Here is an 18,160-nt window from a genome sequence, read left to right on the forward strand (position 1 = left end):
TTTTTAAATGAATAAAAATGTAGTCATAATTTCCAGCGCGAGCGAGATTACAGTGTGCGCGCGCCTCCCGCCGGAGTAACGGACGCGCTCGAGCTCCGTGTTTAAAACACGACAGAATACAACATTTGAAGGCAGATTTCTGATTTATATCCTTTTAAAACACGTCAGTGTCGCGGTGTTTGTGTTTTTGTCAGACGTTTGAATGGAGGAGCAGACTGTAAACCAACTTGACAACCTGCTGTTTCAGTTAGGCTAGTGACAAGAGAACATTTTATCTCGTTAACTTGTATTGACATTTTACACGTTTGTTTAAATTACTTTATTTTTTATATCAGGTATAGAAACTCGAGAACTTGGTCAGAGGAGAGATGACGTCAAACAACAAATCCAATGTAAGATCAGATCACTTGTTTAAAGGGAAAAAAGACATTTGATTACACTGGTTTGATCATAGATTTAGCCGCATGAGCGTCTGTTTCTATGGGCCGCTATATGTTGTCATCCGCCATATTGGAACGGTCTGTGTTGCCAAGTCTAACTCTTGCCAGTGGATTTGGGTTACTTTGTAACTGTTGCTCCGGGTTGTTTTATCCATAGGTTAGGAGTGGAAGAATTTTGTACGCTGTCAACCTTAAAATTATTTTATTTATGAATGTTTAGCTCGGTTATTTGGACTAAGGACTCGTGATAAAGGATTTGGTTTCACAGATCTGGCAACCATGTCAACCCAGTCCGTTAACAATGTATAATGATGAAAACATATGTTATTTTGTAAATTCAAACGTTATATTTCCCACACCAACACATAACAGCAACGAAAGGGTATCCAGTTTTTCCGTAATTAAAATGCACAGCCATGGCATTCAAGGAAACTGTCACGTCACTGAGTGATGCGAGTGGACCGTTCCAAGATGGCGGACGCGTCTACGTTCCTGGAGAGCTTGAATGAGGCATCTAGTTTTGATATCTATGGGTTTGATAACTGTTTGCAATGTTAAATCTATATTTTAATATTAGAATTCATTGGTTTTGGTGTAAAATGGTAAAAACTTATTTTGAATTGTCATAGTGAATGGAAGGAAAGTAAAAGAAGGGAAGCTGGCCGATAGTGTTAGTGTACAGCAGGGAGCGCGCTTCAGCTATATTCGAATTCAAAGAAAATCTCACGTTAAAATTTTGATTCACTTATGTAAGCTTGTAAATTGTAATGTAACTAAGTTCATACAAGAATCAAAGTTCATATTTACTGTATATAATACTGACCATATAAAAGTGTTCATAAAGAGCTGAATTATGATTAAAGGTTGTAACTGTTCCTGAAGTTTTGATCTGATAATCATTTCAAATGTCAAATGCAAACACATTGAAGTTAAACGCTTCATACGTATGATCTGAATAATGGCAGAGTCAATCACAACTCTGAGGAGCAGGACAGCGAGAACACTGAAGGAGAACCCAGATGTCATTCTACAAACATTTGACCTTTGTGAGAATAAAAAGTGAAATAATTTAGACAATTCTTGACACCAGCTACCCTGATTACAGCCATATTCCCTGATATGGTGTAGTTTGACTATTTGCTAAGTCATTTTGCCCAATTAAATACCTGTAAAGTTTAACTTTTTCTTTTCTATACCACACACCTCGTATTTTGACAGTTTATCTGAAATTGATCCGGAATTATAAGATAATAATATTGAACAAATATGCCCTCCAGACATCACTCCTCTATAATATGAAGAATTCATCACCATGTTTGTTGTAAATTCTGCTCCGTCTGGTGTGTCTTTAGTCTTTGAGTCCAGCATTCAGGAGAAGAAGGATTATATTAACACCACCCAGAAGACCATCAGAAAACTCGATGAAGAGATTCAGCAGAAACAGGCCGCGGTGAAGTTTATCAAAGAAAACACTAAAAAGTAGGTGAAAGAGAGAGACTTTCTGTTAAATATAACTGAAAGAATCATTTAATGTTAAATAATAAAATAATACAATCAAGTAACTGATACCATAGATTTGTTTTGTAATGTGACAGTCACCAGCACACTGGAAGTCTTTTACTTCAGTATGAAAAGACATTGGAAGCTGAGCTAGAGAAGAGACGGGACAGTTATAATCAAGACATGTGAGTTTACATGAAGACTCAATGAAGAATATTAAACGAATGCAGCAAATCTCTAATCTCTGTCTGTTTATCATTGGACATTCGTGACTGAAGGACGATATTCCAGGAGAGAATTGAGAGCTACAGGAGTGTATTTCAGCAGCACAAGGACAGATACTGTATGAACTCACTGGCTCAGAAACTGCTGCAGGTTCAAGTGAAGAATGAGGAGATTGAGAAGAGAATCAGAGTAACTGAGAGGCAAATAACAGAGAAAGAGAAAGAGCTGACCGCTGCACTGCAGGGTGATTTATTCAACACAAACTCTCTCTCATGCTTTCAAATATTCAGTCGTTATTTTTTGACAAACTGACAGCATGTCTGTTCTTTTTGTTGGTGTAAGAAATATATTTTAAACAGGTTTTCCTCCATTTTTAATAGGTGTGGATGACCAAGAGACTCTCTCTAATGCTGCTGAATGGTATTTTATCACGTTTTCAAAAAAATGAGTTGCATTTTCTCAGTTAGTGTTTTTCTGATATAATACTATTGTTCAAAATAATAGTAACTGTCAAGAAAATGAAACCCTACAAACTGACAATAATCAGGAAGTGGATTGTCATCAAGACCCAGAAATGCAGGTAAAGTATCTGCTGTTTTCCTCCGAGATATACTGTACAGAGTTCCAGTAGGTTTAGAGATATTATTCAAAAAGATGTTCTTTTGCACTCCAGTAGTTAACCTGTACGTGGAATCTAACTGTTGAAACTGTCAGTGAATTTAACCATGACGTATTATACCTTATAATGATACTCATTCTTACGCAAGTCTTCTACAAATCCCACCTGGGCTTAAACAACATGTGAAGTCAGTGTGAAATCTCAAACTTTTAGACGGCTGCAGAAGATGGCAGTGATCCCACAATGATTGTGGAAGAGTTTTCTGAAGAGAAACAGAGTAAAACCGCAGGCAGTGAAGACATGAATGAATGTGACACAGAGATGTTTAACTACAGCTCATGGCAGAAGACACACAGTGCAGGAGGTAAGCAGCAGAATGACTTCAGTAGTCCACAGAGCTGTCGTAACACTATTGTGTGCTTTTGTGATTTTAGATCAAATCAATGACGGCGATCAGAAGCGGTCAGAGGAGGTGAAGGAACAGGTGAAGAGTTCCAGTGGCTCTGAGGTCACAGTAGAGACATTAGAAGAGAGCGATGGAGGTGACGTAGAGAAGACCAGAGCAGATATTCTGGAGGACACAACTAGTGAGGGTGTTATCTGTCCACCTCCTTCACCTGCTAGAATGAAGGCTGTGCTGACCACTCCAACCTTCTCATTAAAGTATGACACTCTTCATCAAGAAATGCGCACTGATCTTTCATACAGTACACAGTCTAGATAATATACTGTAGGTCACTACTTCAACTCAAACGGGAAAAACAATTCAATATAATAATCTGTATACAATGCAACCCTTACAAAACATAAGTGTACTTCGTGTTTATTTTTAAGTACAGTATACTTAGTGATAGTTCACCCAAAAATGCAAATTCTTTCATCATTTACTCACCCTTACGCTATTACATTCCTGTATGAATTACTTTGTTCCGATGAACAAAGAGAAAGATATTCAGAAGAATGTGAGTCATTTTCAGTTCCGGGACATCATTGACTAACAAGTAGGAAGAATAAAATGGTAGTCAACGGTGCCGCAGACCTGCATGTTTTCCTAAATTCTTCAAAATATGTTTATCAGAAAAATAAATCTAATATGGTAGTGGATGATGTCCCCTAACTGAAAATTGCTAACATTCTTCCAAATATCTTTCGTTGTGTTCATTGGAACAAAGACATTATACAGGTTCGAAACCACTCCAGGATGAGTAAATGATGACACATTTATCATTGTTGAATGAACTATCCCTTTAAGTTCATGATTATTTTAAGCTATACCTTTTCTGTATGATACGAACATCAACATATTAGTTATTTCCTTGTAGTTTTTATAAAGTAACATTTTAAAGCAGCTGCTTATAATATTAACGTGATACTGATCACCATTGAATCTTTTCCCAGCAACAGCCCTGTCGGCTCACCCGGACGACCTGACGTCTCAGGATCAGACTCCCCTGCTTTCGTTTTCTCCTTGAATTCTGCTCCAAACACCCCGGCGTTCCCTAGACTGGCCTGTGATTTTGACATGGGCTCAACAACAGAAGAGGTGAAGCTCAAACACTAAACAGTCAAAGACAGCGTTTGACAGTTTCATTATTTTATTCTTGTGTGTGTTCTACAGGCCTCACCGTTTACCTTTACGAGCTCCTACTTCAGTGACAAGGTATTTGTGAAGATACATTTGATTATTGAACGTGTGTCTGGTCTCTGAATGTGTTATTTCTGATCGCAGAAGTCACCAGGATCAGGACCAAAGTTCTCAGGTGAAGTTCAAAATGATTTAATAGAACCCGTGCAGAACAACTACAGGAACATTTCACCCTCGAATCACAGAAATGATGTTCTAATGAAATGTGACGCTGTGTTTGTATGGCAGGTTTTCTGTTCGATGAAGGTGAGAATCATCAGGAGGAGTTTTCCTTCTCATTCAGCAGTGAGAGCACACAGCAAAACTCCTCAACACAACAGACTGAAGGACCGGATGATTCCTTTCCCTTCACATTCAGTTTCAGTTAATTATAACCTCATGACTATAAATCTCATTCTGTTAGAAGAAATCTCTTCATATGTCTATTAGATCTGATGATTTGTTTGTTTTATGGATATACTAAAAACGTATTCACCGTGTTAGATAGTTAACAGAGAGGAATGTGTATGATGGTCTGCATGTTTTTGAGTTACTTAATCTTTGTGGTACGGTTTTGTTACCACTAATACAGAAAATTTTCAAACACAATTCAATTCAGTTTTTAAATATACATTTTATTATTATATGATTTATATATGTTAATTTATCTTAAATGGCAATAAAGAGGATTTCAAAGACATTCAGCTATTTCATTACATTCATATAACATCTAAATACAGATATATTATTTACTCGTAAAGTTTTACAGCCTTACACTATTTCAGTGAAATGACACGTTTGTGTTTGTTACATACAGTGCAATGTGAAAACGGTTATACAAGTATTCAATAATGAATGTGTGAAACATGCAACACTAGATTAACAATGATCACACTGATATTACAGTCCCTTAACCGCACAACAGGCAACAACACGTTTAAAGAGTCACAGAGTCAGGTTATCTGTCAACCTCAACTGCTTATGATCACACTTCATTCTCTCATGAAACAATACTGAAATATACACTAGATATGGCAGGAAGTAACAAAATATTTTAAATAGTTTTTTGTCTTATTTTAACAGCGTGTCTATATTGAATTGTCCAAAGGTGCATTGCAACATGAAAGTCTGAGGCTTTCTACAATAAAAGTCCCAAATCTGCTCCAGCAGATATATACGTACATATATATAGATGTTGTCTGGAGTGGTGGAATGTAGCATCTATGTATACGTGTCAAAGACTTTAAGATGTCCCCATCAAAAGAAATGAACAAAAGTGATTTTATGTCCATAGAAAACACATTAATTGTAAGTAAAATGTCTACTTTATGGTTTCAGCTAAGTTTTGGGAGAATAAAATGTCATAATTAAGAGTTACAGTTTCATTATTCAGTGTTCACAAAAATTCAGTGTTACACAATATTTTAGATAAATTCAAGTAACATGCTAATTCTGACTTGGACATATTAAAATTAAAACGAAACTTTTGTTGTAAAACAACAACAAAATTTAAAGCAGAATTACGCTCATTGTTTTTATTCTTAAACCCTTTCTCTTCTTTGTCCCATTCATATCTATGTGTCCACCAATCACAGACCAATCAGATGTCAGCTTAATACTGTACTGAATAAAACTATAAAATATTTCTAAGAAATCAAAGTAACTATTTATAACAAAAAATTGAATTCTGTTGACAATAAAGTATTTAGTTTTTCATTGATACTATACTAATAATTAGAAACTACAGCTTTAGACACGTTTTAACTGAACAGGTGCTTTGATGGAGGGATTTAGAGTTGTCTCAGCCTCATTGAGATCAGGCACAGATCTGGAGTCATGTTTTACTCCAGAATCTGTCTGTTTTTAGATGATGTGTGTTTGTGTGGCAGTGAGGTAAACTGATGTTTTAAAAGCCGGTGTCTACACTGAGAGAGCGACGCGTCACATGTTCAATCTCTCCGGGCACATACTCATCGAAGGAGGTCTGATATTTGGCCAACATCTTCAGCATCAGACGCAGGTTTATCCACCACTGTACTTTGGGCATTCTGTGTCTGCAGGACATCATACGCAGTTATACACACATTACACCTGCTCATAACACACCACACCACACTGAAATGTACTGTAAGGGGCCAATCAGACAGAACGCGTCTAAAAACGTGAGACGCAGCGCTCGGATATGTTTTTTTTAAATGCACAGCCTAAGCTTAAGGGTCTCGAGATGGGGGTCTCCGGACTCATTCACTTTGAGCGCCTCCTCGGACATGTTGCTGTCAAATAAAACTGTCATGCCATCTTACTACTGTTAAACAGAAGCTTGCAACGCCCCGCCTCCAAATTCTTCTGGTCACTTCTTTTGGAACTGACATTGATGAGCAGCGCTGCATGTAAAAGTAGATTATTTTTACTTGACACAGCATCTTAAAAACGAGGCGCGTGTGCGAGGCACTTCAAAAGACGCGAGCGTAATGGTAATGCACATCCGTCAAACGCACGATTACAAAGAAAAACAACGGCAAAGTAGCGCATTGGAATGAAAAAACACGTTCTGTCTTAAAGGCCCCTAAATGTTTAGAGATGATTTCACTCACTCGAAGTCCGTCTGATCCTTCAGTTCAGTCACAGGACTATAGGACAGAACTTTCTTCTGGAGTCCGATCACACAGGCGGTGTCTGGACTGTTAGCGAACACGCGACCTGACAACACACACAGTTTCAACTCTTCACTATTAAAATCAATAATGTCTAAAACCAGTGCTGAATTAAATCTCTATACGTGACAGAATTGTACTGTTCTCGTGACGTGTTGATTTTCACCTTGTCTAAAAGTGCTGGTCATCTTCTCAGTTAACCACTGAACAGCTCTCACGCCCAGTTTAGTGCCGTAGTTCCTGTCAAAGGGTGTGGGCACACCGCCCTGTTTAAAACAAGACAAAGAACATACATTATGATATTAAGAAAATGCTGTTTTTGTATATCTTTCGTTACACAGGAAACTGGTCTGATAATGCTCTCCTAAACTTATAAGAGATCAGCTGATATTCCTGACATGACAAACAACACGTGTTCAGAATCTCACCAGCTCGGTTTGACAAATGCATAATTTAGCAATTATTTGACCTTCAATTGAGACTCAAAACCGTGCCGAAGTGTGTCGGTATATTTTTGCTATTAAACTCAGTAATGAGTGGATGCTCTTGTGTTTCATGCTGGATGATGTCACATGACTCTTTATTGAACTCTGAAGTGGTGTGATGATGTCACAGGTGATAGGTACCTGCTGCAGGTGTCCCAGAACATTGACCCTACAGTCGAAGACGCCTTTCCCTTCAGCCGAGTAAAGCTTGTAGATGAAATCTGTGTTGTACTGCTCATGACACTTCTCGTTCCTGTAAAGAGACGGATGAAGACTTCTGTTTACAGTGTTGATCTTAGTAACCCGTGTGTGTCCAGACTCTACAGTGAATGTTGGTCAGTGTACCTCAACACCAGACCCCTCTGAATGTCTTTCTTCATCTTCTCGGTCAAATGCTCCACGTTAGTCTGAAAACGAAACATACGAGCGTCATGAGCGCGCATCAACATTTGTGCTGCGGGTTTTAACATGACGTCTCACATTCATGTGTTATTGCATTTAAAACATCCTTCAACTTCTATCATCAGATTTTTCAGGGACAGCTTACTATAAACAAATAAATGAAAAATATTCATTAAAAATAAATAATATAACAGTAATCATCTTACACTCATGATGAGACAAATCCAGGACACGGACATAAAAGCTACAGTCAACAGTGTAAATTATTATAATAATTCATTAGGAAACAGTATTAAATAATTATATTTTATATTATATATAAATGAAGAGTTTGGTTCCTTTTTTATCATATTTTTTATTATGTTCCCATAGTGTTTTTATTGTGTTAACTTGTATTAGTTAGCTGTATTTGTTAAGCTATTATGGCTTAAATAAATAAAAAAAACTGCACTTTGATAAAAAAAAAGTGTTAGTCATCTCATTTTGGAACCAAACTCTTCAAATATTGATAAAAATGAAGTTTAATTTCTAACTGTGTTATTGAACCTTAAAAATTTTCTTAATTCTGTATTGGGGTGTTTTGTATCGGTGGTCCCTGAGTTGGCTGAATGGGTGTCCAGGTTGAATGTATGTGAAAAGATTTGAGGTTTTCTGACTCACTTTGAGGTCATGGATGTTAAACGATTCTTCAAAAATATATGCCGCATCCGCACCAACAGCGATGCCAGTGTAGGTTGCCAAGTAACCACAGAATCCCCCCATAGTCTCCACCACAAAAACTCTTCTCTTTGTCCCGGTGGCTGACTGCTTGATCTTATCACAGCTCTTCATAAAAGAGACATGCACTTTATTAATAATGTCTGTGCGAGGTGATTTCCAGGGATATGTCAAAAGTGAAAAAGGTGAAATGTTGTGAACTTACACCCATAGCAGCATTGACGGCGGTATCTGCCCCCAGACTGAAGTCAGTGCCGGGCACATTGTTGCTGATGGTGGCGGGAATGATACACATGGGAATACATAACTCATCATATCGCCCCCTGGCCTCAACCAACTGTAATATTCCCTCATAAGCCTGAAAAAACAACACAATTACACAATATTAATCAATATAATAAAAACACGGCTTAACCGTGGCTTTAGGTGCAAATGTTTTTTCGCATTAAAAGTCATTTACATGACATGTAAGACCCTGGACCACAAGTAGCACGAGAACATTTGTAGCTATAGCCAAAAATACCATGTCCGGGTCAAAATGATTGTTTTGTCTTTTATGCCAAAGTAAAGATCATGTTTCATGAAGATATTTTGTAAATTTACAACTGAAATAAAAGCGTCTGCTAAATGACTAAATGTAAAATGACTAAATGAAATATAGCAAAACTTAATGTTTGTGAGTGGATGCAGCAAAATCACAAACAAAAATGTGCGGAAAACAGGCCTACAAACATCACTCGCTGCTGTCGCTCTTTGAGAATTACACACTCAAGATTGATATCTATGTAAAGTTTAAAAATTCAGATTTCGGGTTCATCTACTCATCACATCGTCATAACAGCGGTAAGCCAATAGTGAGCCGTAAAACAATCCTGTTTCTTAGACACGGCCTGCTACAGCTCCTCTGATGGACAATTTTAAAGACAAATTTATCAATATTTAAATAGTTTGCCCACTCAGATTCCAGAGTTTGAAGTAGTTATATCTCGGTCAAATATTGTCCTTACCACCATACATCTATGCTTTCAGATGATGTATAAATCTTAATTTCGAAAACAAAAAGTGTTTTGTCGTCCAGGGTCACATTTGTGATCATGTACAGAAACTACATGTTCAATTTCATTTGTTATTCATTCCTGTTATTTGTTGTGCAAGTAAATAAAACAAACTAATAATGTTTCACTCGTATTTCAATCATTAGAATGAAGATTTAAAAAGTCGCAAAAAAGTAAAGTTGAACGTCTTCCAGCACCTCAAAACCACCGACGACCAGCAGGGACTGAATATTAAACTTTTTGAGATTTTCCACCAGTTTTTCCATACAGGTGCTCGGACGCGTTCTGGAAAACATTGGGACATGGAGCTGTGATGTCATAAAGCTGAAGACAATGTTGTGCAAATGCTGCGTTTTTAGACGTGACGCACCGTTTGGTTCCCAGCAGAGATCCACCCTGTCCCGTCCAACCGGCCACCTGATGCCACGCAACCTCATTAACCTTCAACATCAAACAAGCGTCATGAGCCAATGAACACACATCGTCTCTTCTTGAAACATAACAATGTAAAGTATTACCTCTCCGTTGGCCAGACCCTCAAATCCATCGCTGACAATATAAACCCGATGTCCTGTGGCCAAACTGACCCGGACCGCTGAGCGCACCGCTGCGTTCATACCTGCCGCTGGAGCCCCCACGTTCAGTATGGCCATGGAACGTCCGCTCTGAGATCCCAAACACAGAAGAAGAATGAATGGGGCTGATCTGAGATCAGTTAAAGTCTGTGATGTTCGTGTTAATGTATGACCTGTGTCTGAGAAGGCTTCTGATAGGCCAGCAGTTTATACATGTTCCAGTTGTTCTCAAAGCTCCTGTGAAGAGCATCATTGATTACATCACTCCGTGTGAACTTTGACCTTGACAGGTCCAGATGTAAATGTGAAAGGATGTCTCTTACCGTCCTCGTAACTGTATGGCTTCTTCAAAGCGTTTCTCATTCATGGCCCTCTGCACCTCTTTAGTCTTTAGTCAGAAGAGACGGTAAAATTATTCTTTTATAACAGAAATAATTTATTCAAATGTATTCTAATGCTGGTGTTTAGATAAAAGGTAAACATTTATAAATATAGTCTGAATTACTTCACTGTTAACATTATGAAACAGATTTTCAGTACCACAGTATAAGTTACGCACATTTTTCATAATTGTCTGTATATTTGTCTGTTTTTTTTATCTATATTCAGAGATGATGTTTGATCTGAACACTGGTGCTAAATGATCAGCAGGTATAAAGGTCTGCACCCAACTCACAAGGAATGTTTACTAAATTATTCAAATATTATTTCTAAAATATAATGCCTTTATATTGCCACATTTATTGTAGATAACAATTTAAAATCAGAAGTTAAGAATCCATTTCTGCTTAGTACAAATTTGATACACATGCTAAAGTGGGATGTGCAACACAATTGCGCTTGCAATTTGTAAATAAACCGTTAAACTGATTAAAATGAATAAACAGCTAAAGGAAACCAAAATGATTTCACTGTTAGAAAGACGGTTCACGCGTGTCTGCTCAACACTCACCATCTCCACCGCTTCCATGAGCGGCAGCCGCACAGACTGATTACCCGACAGGCCGATCACACATGCGGGCGTGTCCTTCTCCGCCTCCAACAGGGCCACCACGGCCTCCACGCCCAACTTAGTGCTCTACACAACAATACAGAGATTTTACTTTAAAAATATAGAGAAAAAAGTAAATGATAGTCCCATCAGCAAAAGTTTCATTAAATTATGTATTTACCAAAACCCTGTCGAAGGCTGAAGGGGTTCCGCCTCTCTGGACGTGACCCAAAACCGTCACTCGCGTGTCATATCCCAACCGAGACACAACAAGCTACAAGAGATGATGGATTAATTCTATAAAGCTGTTGGTTTCACATCATTCAATCGTAGAGTCAGTATAAACGGTTTCATTCAACGCACATATTCAGCCCCGAAGTTAGAGGGACAGTTCACCCAAAAATGTAAATGTTGTCATCATTTTCTCACTATCAACTTGTTCCAAACTTGCATGAAAGTCTTTGTTCTGATGAACACAAAGAAAGATATTTTGAAGAATGTTAGAAACAGTTCTGGGGCACCATTGACTTCTTTTTTAAATGTTTCCACTATTGTGGTCGATGATGTCCCAGAACTGAAAATGTGTAACATTCTTCCAAATATCTTTCTTTGTGTTCATCAGAACAAAGACATTTATACAGATTTGAAAACTTGAGGGTGAATAAATGATGACAGAACTATCCTGTTTACTTTTGGTGTGTGTTTGGCTATGGATTTGGCTAGTGGCCAACATATTTTATATTTGGTTTATATTCGCATTAATATTTAATTTGATAGGAATTGTCTTAAATTACATGAAACCTACTTAACAGTTATAGATTCTTTGCGGAGGTCTACCGGAATTTACATTGGGCCACATAAGGTTTGTTTATGTTGTTGCGGCTGCAACCGTCTATATAGAATATAGATACAAAGAATATGATACACAGAAAATCATGTTTCAACTGTAGCTGAAGATGTTCACTCACGTCTCTGATATAGTTGGAGGTGATGGGCTCACCACTTTTACTGATGGCTCCTTCAGCAATGATGATGATGTTCAGTCTGGATCCTTTTCTGCGGCTCTGCACAAGCACGTCAACAATGAAACACGTGTGTTGTACTCATAAAAACTCACGACGTCATTCAGAAAACCAGCTGTTTCATTCAAAAATCTGTAAGGTCATCACCTCTCCCAGTCGATTACACATGAGCTCCTCCCATCCCTCCTCAGGAGGAGCTTCAGGAATAAACAGCCAATCAGCTCCAGACGCCAGAGCTGAAACCAGAGCCAGATACCTGCACAAATACACCAGTGGGGTTGCTAACGTGTCAGGAGTGATTGCAAGGCAGTCGCTAAGATGTTCTGAGAGGCTTTCTGGTTAATAAGGTGTCATGGGTGGTTTCTGAAGTGTTCTACATTGTTGCTAGGGTCATGAATGGGTTAGGGATAGGTGCATGGTTGCTAGGGTGTCATGAGTGGTTTCTGAAATGTTCTACATGGTTGCTAGGGTCATGAGTGGGTTAGGGATAGTTGCATGGTTGCTAGGATGTCATGAGTGGTTTCTGAAATGTTCTACATGGTTGCTAGGGTGTCATGAGTGGTTTCTGAAGTGTTCTACTAGGTTGCTAGGGTGTCACGAGTGGTTTCTGAAGTGTTCTACATGGTTGCAAGGGTGTCATGAGTGGGTTAGGGATAGTTGCATGGTTGCTAGGGTGTCATGAGTGGTTTCTGAAATGTTCTACATGGTTGCTAGGGTGTCATGAGTGGTTTCTGAAGTGTTCCACTTGGTTAATAGGGTGTCATGAGTGGTTTCTGAAGTGTTCTACGAGGTTGCAAGGGTGTCATGAGTGGGTTAGGGTCAGTTGCATGGTTGCTATGGTATCATGAGTGGTTTCTGAAGTGTTCTGCATGGTTGCTAGGGTGCTGTAAGGTTGTAAGGTGTTGGCGTAAGGGAATTTGTAACTGAAGTTCATGGTGTTCTCATGACCTGCTGCAGTTTTTCTCACAGATTCTGAGCAAGAAAATACACAGTGTGACTCACCCGCAGTGGCGACCCATGACCTCTAACACAAATGTGCGCTGGTGGCTGAAAACAGACAAAACGACACAGTAAACTGATCCATCCGATATAGATTGACTGTATTAACATGTGGTGTATCTGCAGCTCTCACGCTACAATGTGCTTAAAATAGAGAAGCACATTCCTTTGTTTGAAGAACTGACAGGACAAGACGTGACATGAATTCGGCATATGAACACCAGTGATGTGTCCACAACTGAATGTGACTGGAATGTGAGGTTTATGAATTAAATCCATTCACAGAGACAACTATCACTATAAATTAATGAGATCATCGGTTTCCTCTATCACTGATGTTCAGTTAAGTGAACATGAGGGTACATATAACATCATTTTACATTAGAAATATTGGTCACACTTCAGTATAGGGGGCAATTTTCGCTATTAACAAACCATTAACTACGACTTTTCTCCCAATAAACTCTTAATTTGTTGCTTATTAATAGCTAGGAAGCTAGTTGTTAGGTTAAGGTATTGGGTAGGATTAGGGATGTAGAGTATGGTCATGCCGAATATGTGCTTTATATGTGCCAATTAACAGCCAACATGCTTATAACAGGCATGCTAATAACAACTAGTTAATAGTGTGATCGAAATATTATTTAAACTTTTGATCAATTTCCATTAGTTTTCTGTGTCATCAATATCACTTTCCTTCCTTTAAAATCGGCATGAAATAAAAATGATCAGATAATGAATTTAATTAAAATCTCTGTGCCGTGTATGTGCAGGGGCCTGGTGGCCTGTAATCGCTGTAGGATTCTGCATGACAGGAAATGACCGGATGCAATCAATGACATCGTGACGCTGACCTTGTCGCTGTGGTGGTGATGGCGTCAATAATCTCAGTGATGCGATGGAGGGCGGAGTCAGCGCCGATGGTCATGTCAGTTCCACAGAAATCATTATCAATGGAACCCACCAGACCCACGATGTTCAGATGACTGTGATGTTTGGCTGTTTCTTCAGTGATCCGGCCTGTGAACGACAGCCAGACGTGATGCGTATCTCACCAAAGATCATGCAGTACATGCGTGCAGATGTGATGTTTATAAAATATGGATGAAAAATGTTTAAATGACAAGATTTTCTACCTTTCTTCAGCAGCTCATCCAGCAGTCCAGTCCACTCCGTGCGGAAGATATTAGCCCCCGTGAGACTGCCGTCCCCGCCGCAGACACACAGGTTAGAGATGCCACGCTTCACCAGGTTAAACGCTGCAGATAAACGGCCCTCGCGCGTGGTGAAAGCTTTACAGCGGGCGCTGCCGATCACCGTCCCTCCCTGAACCAAACACACACAGACAAATATTCATCAAACATTTCACATGAATCATGTTCAGAAATCTGTTTTACTGTTAAACGTGTTATTGCAGAAATGCATTGCAGTGCTGCGGTCAAACGCTCCGACATGCATGAAGCACACATCAAACAGCCAGGCGCGCATCAGAGCATCAGAACATTTAAATGCAAAACTGATCCCACGAACTCTCTCACAGAAATTCATCAAAAAATCAAAAAAGTTATTTTTCCCATGAAACACATGCAAATGATTTTATTTCTGGATTCTTAATGCAGCTATCTTTCGTAAAACAGTGACCACGGCGGTCAAATAAAGTTGTGTGAATATTCTCGCAAACTTCTTATTTGTTTCATTGAAAAACAACAGCATGTGGAACTACTTGAACTACGGATCTATTTCTAATCTTGAGTACATGATAATACAACATTTTATGGTAGCATTGGTTAGCAAGTGTACATAAACATTAAGCAGATGTTCACACTGGATTGACCAATACAGAATCTACACAATAATGACATTACACACGGCTGTATGAAACTAAAGCCCCCGTGACACAAAACAGACATTTTGCTATAAAGCTCTTCGTGTTCAACAGCCAGCTAGAACACATAAACATTATTACGTTTTATTCAGTCTAGGACATGTGCCTGTGTACACTCAATATTCTGCACGCTAGACTCAAAAAAATGGAATAAAAGCACTCCATGCAACAGCACACGTCTTACCCGTTTACCAGCTTAACAGCACCAAATGAACACGAAAGAAATGTGCATAAAACATAAAAAAAGAGACACGATTATAATGGTTTATAATGAATGAGTTTTTTTGCATATTGAAAGCTGACATGTTCTTACCAGTTGGATTATATTGGTGACACTTTGCCAGTTGGCGAGTTTAATATTATCTCCTCCATCCACCAGCCCTTGATAACCCTGAAATCAAATCAATACATCAACACAACAATACAACAGTGCGCACACAAATCACAAGCTCACATTTATTTCATTACACAGTTAAAAAACAAAAGGAAGAAAATATTAGCATAATACCTCATACACCAGATAAACTTTTGCTCCAGAATAAATACCCATACGGGTCATGGCTCGCACCGCTGCGTTCATACCTGAGAGAGGTCAAAGGTTAAAACACACACACCTCACACCACCTGATTTCTTCAAGAATCATGACACATGTGTAAGCGTGAATCTGTTAAACAACTCAATTGTATTGCAGCTTTCACACTTTATTATTCATTATTTATTTAAAGACTGACATTCGTCACCATTCATAATTCTTCTTAATATTGTACATAACATACAAAGGTATCGCTAAATAAATTAAAGTATACAGCATTTTTTACAGTTTATCAATTCATTACAGTCAATACTACAGTACACATTTCCTAAGTGTAGCAAATAATACAGAATACTAGAATTAAGTAAAGTAGCAAATACTGAAGTATATTTATCAATTCACTATAGTTGATAGTACAAATTACTCAATAGGCTACGTTATTACTACACTGTTCACGTTTTTGCGGTAGTTATGCAGCTAGTTGCCAGTAACTGTAGATTTGTGTTCATCTAATTTATTGGTAACAGTTTTCAGAAAAAAACCCAGAAATCCTCATCAACCTTTTTCTGATTTTCTTTCTAATTTTGGACCCAGAATGCTTTGCATGAGGCTGTTATTGTTTAGAGTTTTTCTCAGGAGATCAAATGAAACGTTACGCGAGTTTACGCAATAACGATTTTTTCCTCTTCATTCCTGACGAAACTTACGACGTGACGACACTTCTACTATGATTAAAAACAACGTAAATTTACATAAAATATATAATTAGAACTGAAATATTCACGTGCACATTTAAACGTTCCTAGACAGTATTAGTCCTACAGAAAAACGTATTATTTAAACGTAGTCGGTTATTACATTATTGACGTCTATAATAACGTTATATTTGCGTGTTATTAATCTAAACTGTGTGCGACACAGTGATATATGCACGCGCATCTTCACCTTGCGCGTCTCCGCCGCTGGTCAGGACGGCGATCGCCCTGCCCGCGCCCGTCGTGCGCAGCTTCTCCAGACCCGCTGAACTCATCCTGCTCGTGGAAAGAAAATCACGACACGGTCCTCGAGTTTCTTGAGATCCGGATATGAAGTTACGGTGTCACGTTCGGAGAGGATTGTTTACACGGTGTTGATTGACCTTCTGACTGACGGAAGGACGCGGATGTGAGTGCGCAGTGAATTCTACGCCCCTTTTGTAGACGTGTTTGACTGCACGCGGAGCTGCGCAGACCAGCGTTTGATGAAGTGTCGCGAGAGCAATTTAAAAGCACAGCTTTCGTTTCGCTCTCGCGATACTTTAGGTCAAATGCTGATCGGTCTGCGCAGAGCCAGACTAAATCCCACCAATGGAACAAAACACATTCCAACCAGTAGAGACCCAATATAATTTCCATTTAAACCAGTGAAATAATTGTTAAATCCATTAGAATTATTGTTCATATTGTTTTTAGCAGTGCAGTATAGGTAAAGTGACGGACTTTAAACGTAAAAAAAAGATTTTAAACGAATTATTAACACTGCACATTCCCTTCACTCTCTATATCACAATGCAATAAAACCAGTGAACTTTGATCATACAACACTGCTTTAAACAATAAGTTATCTACTCCTTCAAGTTCAAGTTCTTATTCGTATTAATAAATTATCAAACATGGACACAAATGAATTAATGGAAATGCAATATTTTACAATGAGAAAAGGAATAAGCAAATAAGCAGATGTATTTACATTTCTGTCTGGAAGACCATTAAAACTACACTACCGGTGAAGTGTTTTTTGTTCGTTCATATTTTTTCTCCATATTTTAGAATAAGAGTAAACTCAAAATTATGAAATAGAACAAAGGGAACTATGGGAGAAATATTTTAACTATAAGTAAAATAAAAATAAATTAAAACATGTTGTATTTTAATATCATGAGTGTAGTCACATTTTGACTAGAATTTGCAGAAATGTTTTCTTTTACGAAGCATCTTGAGATTGACATCTATTGCGTGCTCTTATTGCTGCTCTTTCTTAATTTTTATTATTATTATTATTATAAGTCATGCATAGCAAAAACATTTTTTATTATACAAAATATGTTTGTTTGCTAAATTATATTTTTGTCTACTAAACTAAATGAAGACATTTAAGCATACACTTTCAAACTAAGTTTTTTTTTTTTTAAATGAGAAACATTTCACTCAAGAGTCCCAACTTTTGACTGGCAGTATATAACTTGGTTCTTTAAACACCCCCCAAAATAATAACAAATAATGTTATCTATGAGGAGATTAAAAGGCTTTTTGATGTTCATAACCATTCGGTTTGTCTCTCAGCTTCCTGTTTCAATAGGAAATGCATCAACACGAGAGTTTAAACCTGTAGAAATAGACCTGTAGATGTGATGCAGGAAACAACTCTGATGAATGAAGACATCAGACACAAAGAG

The 18,160-nt window shown here is 38.1% G+C and overlaps 2 protein-coding genes across 2 annotated transcripts; one reads left to right on the forward strand and one right to left on the reverse strand.

The window, feature by feature from the left end:
* The first annotated feature begins 65 nt into the window (after window positions 1–65).
* On the forward strand, window positions 66–5,108 carry LOC130427314 (uncharacterized). Its single transcript, XM_056754670.1, has 13 exons — window positions 66–251; window positions 336–392; window positions 1,793–1,919; window positions 2,036–2,125; window positions 2,219–2,409; window positions 2,546–2,585; window positions 2,670–2,745; window positions 2,998–3,148; window positions 3,219–3,447; window positions 4,183–4,327; window positions 4,403–4,444; window positions 4,514–4,544; window positions 4,658–5,108. Exons 1-13 carry the CDS (start codon window positions 203–205, stop codon window positions 4,795–4,797), a joined length of 1,368 nt encoding a protein of 455 aa, XP_056610648.1. The 5' UTR covers window positions 66–202; the 3' UTR covers window positions 4,798–5,108.
* On the reverse strand, window positions 5,023–16,921 carry pfkla (phosphofructokinase, liver a). The gene is made up of 22 exons (XM_056754669.1): window positions 16,672–16,921; window positions 15,702–15,775; window positions 15,507–15,584; window positions 14,445–14,634; window positions 14,163–14,328; window positions 13,312–13,356; window positions 12,457–12,565; window positions 12,256–12,351; window positions 11,469–11,561; window positions 11,249–11,374; window positions 10,620–10,684; window positions 10,470–10,533; window positions 10,240–10,386; window positions 10,092–10,162; window positions 9,919–10,006; window positions 8,872–9,024; window positions 8,610–8,774; window positions 7,893–7,954; window positions 7,689–7,800; window positions 7,229–7,328; window positions 7,003–7,108; window positions 5,023–6,462 (listed from the first exon to the last, which is right to left on the reverse strand). The coding sequence occupies exons 1-22, from the start codon at window positions 16,754–16,756 to the stop codon at window positions 6,315–6,317; spliced, it is 2,343 nt and encodes a 780-aa protein (XP_056610647.1). The 5' UTR covers window positions 16,757–16,921; the 3' UTR covers window positions 5,023–6,314.
* Window positions 16,922–18,160: the final 1,239 nt, after the last annotated feature.

The sequence above is a fragment of the Triplophysa dalaica genome, chromosome 8 (genome assembly GCF_015846415.1).
Source record: "Triplophysa dalaica isolate WHDGS20190420 chromosome 8, ASM1584641v1, whole genome shotgun sequence".
Classification (NCBI taxonomy): Eukaryota; Metazoa; Chordata; class Actinopteri; order Cypriniformes; family Nemacheilidae; genus Triplophysa; species Triplophysa dalaica.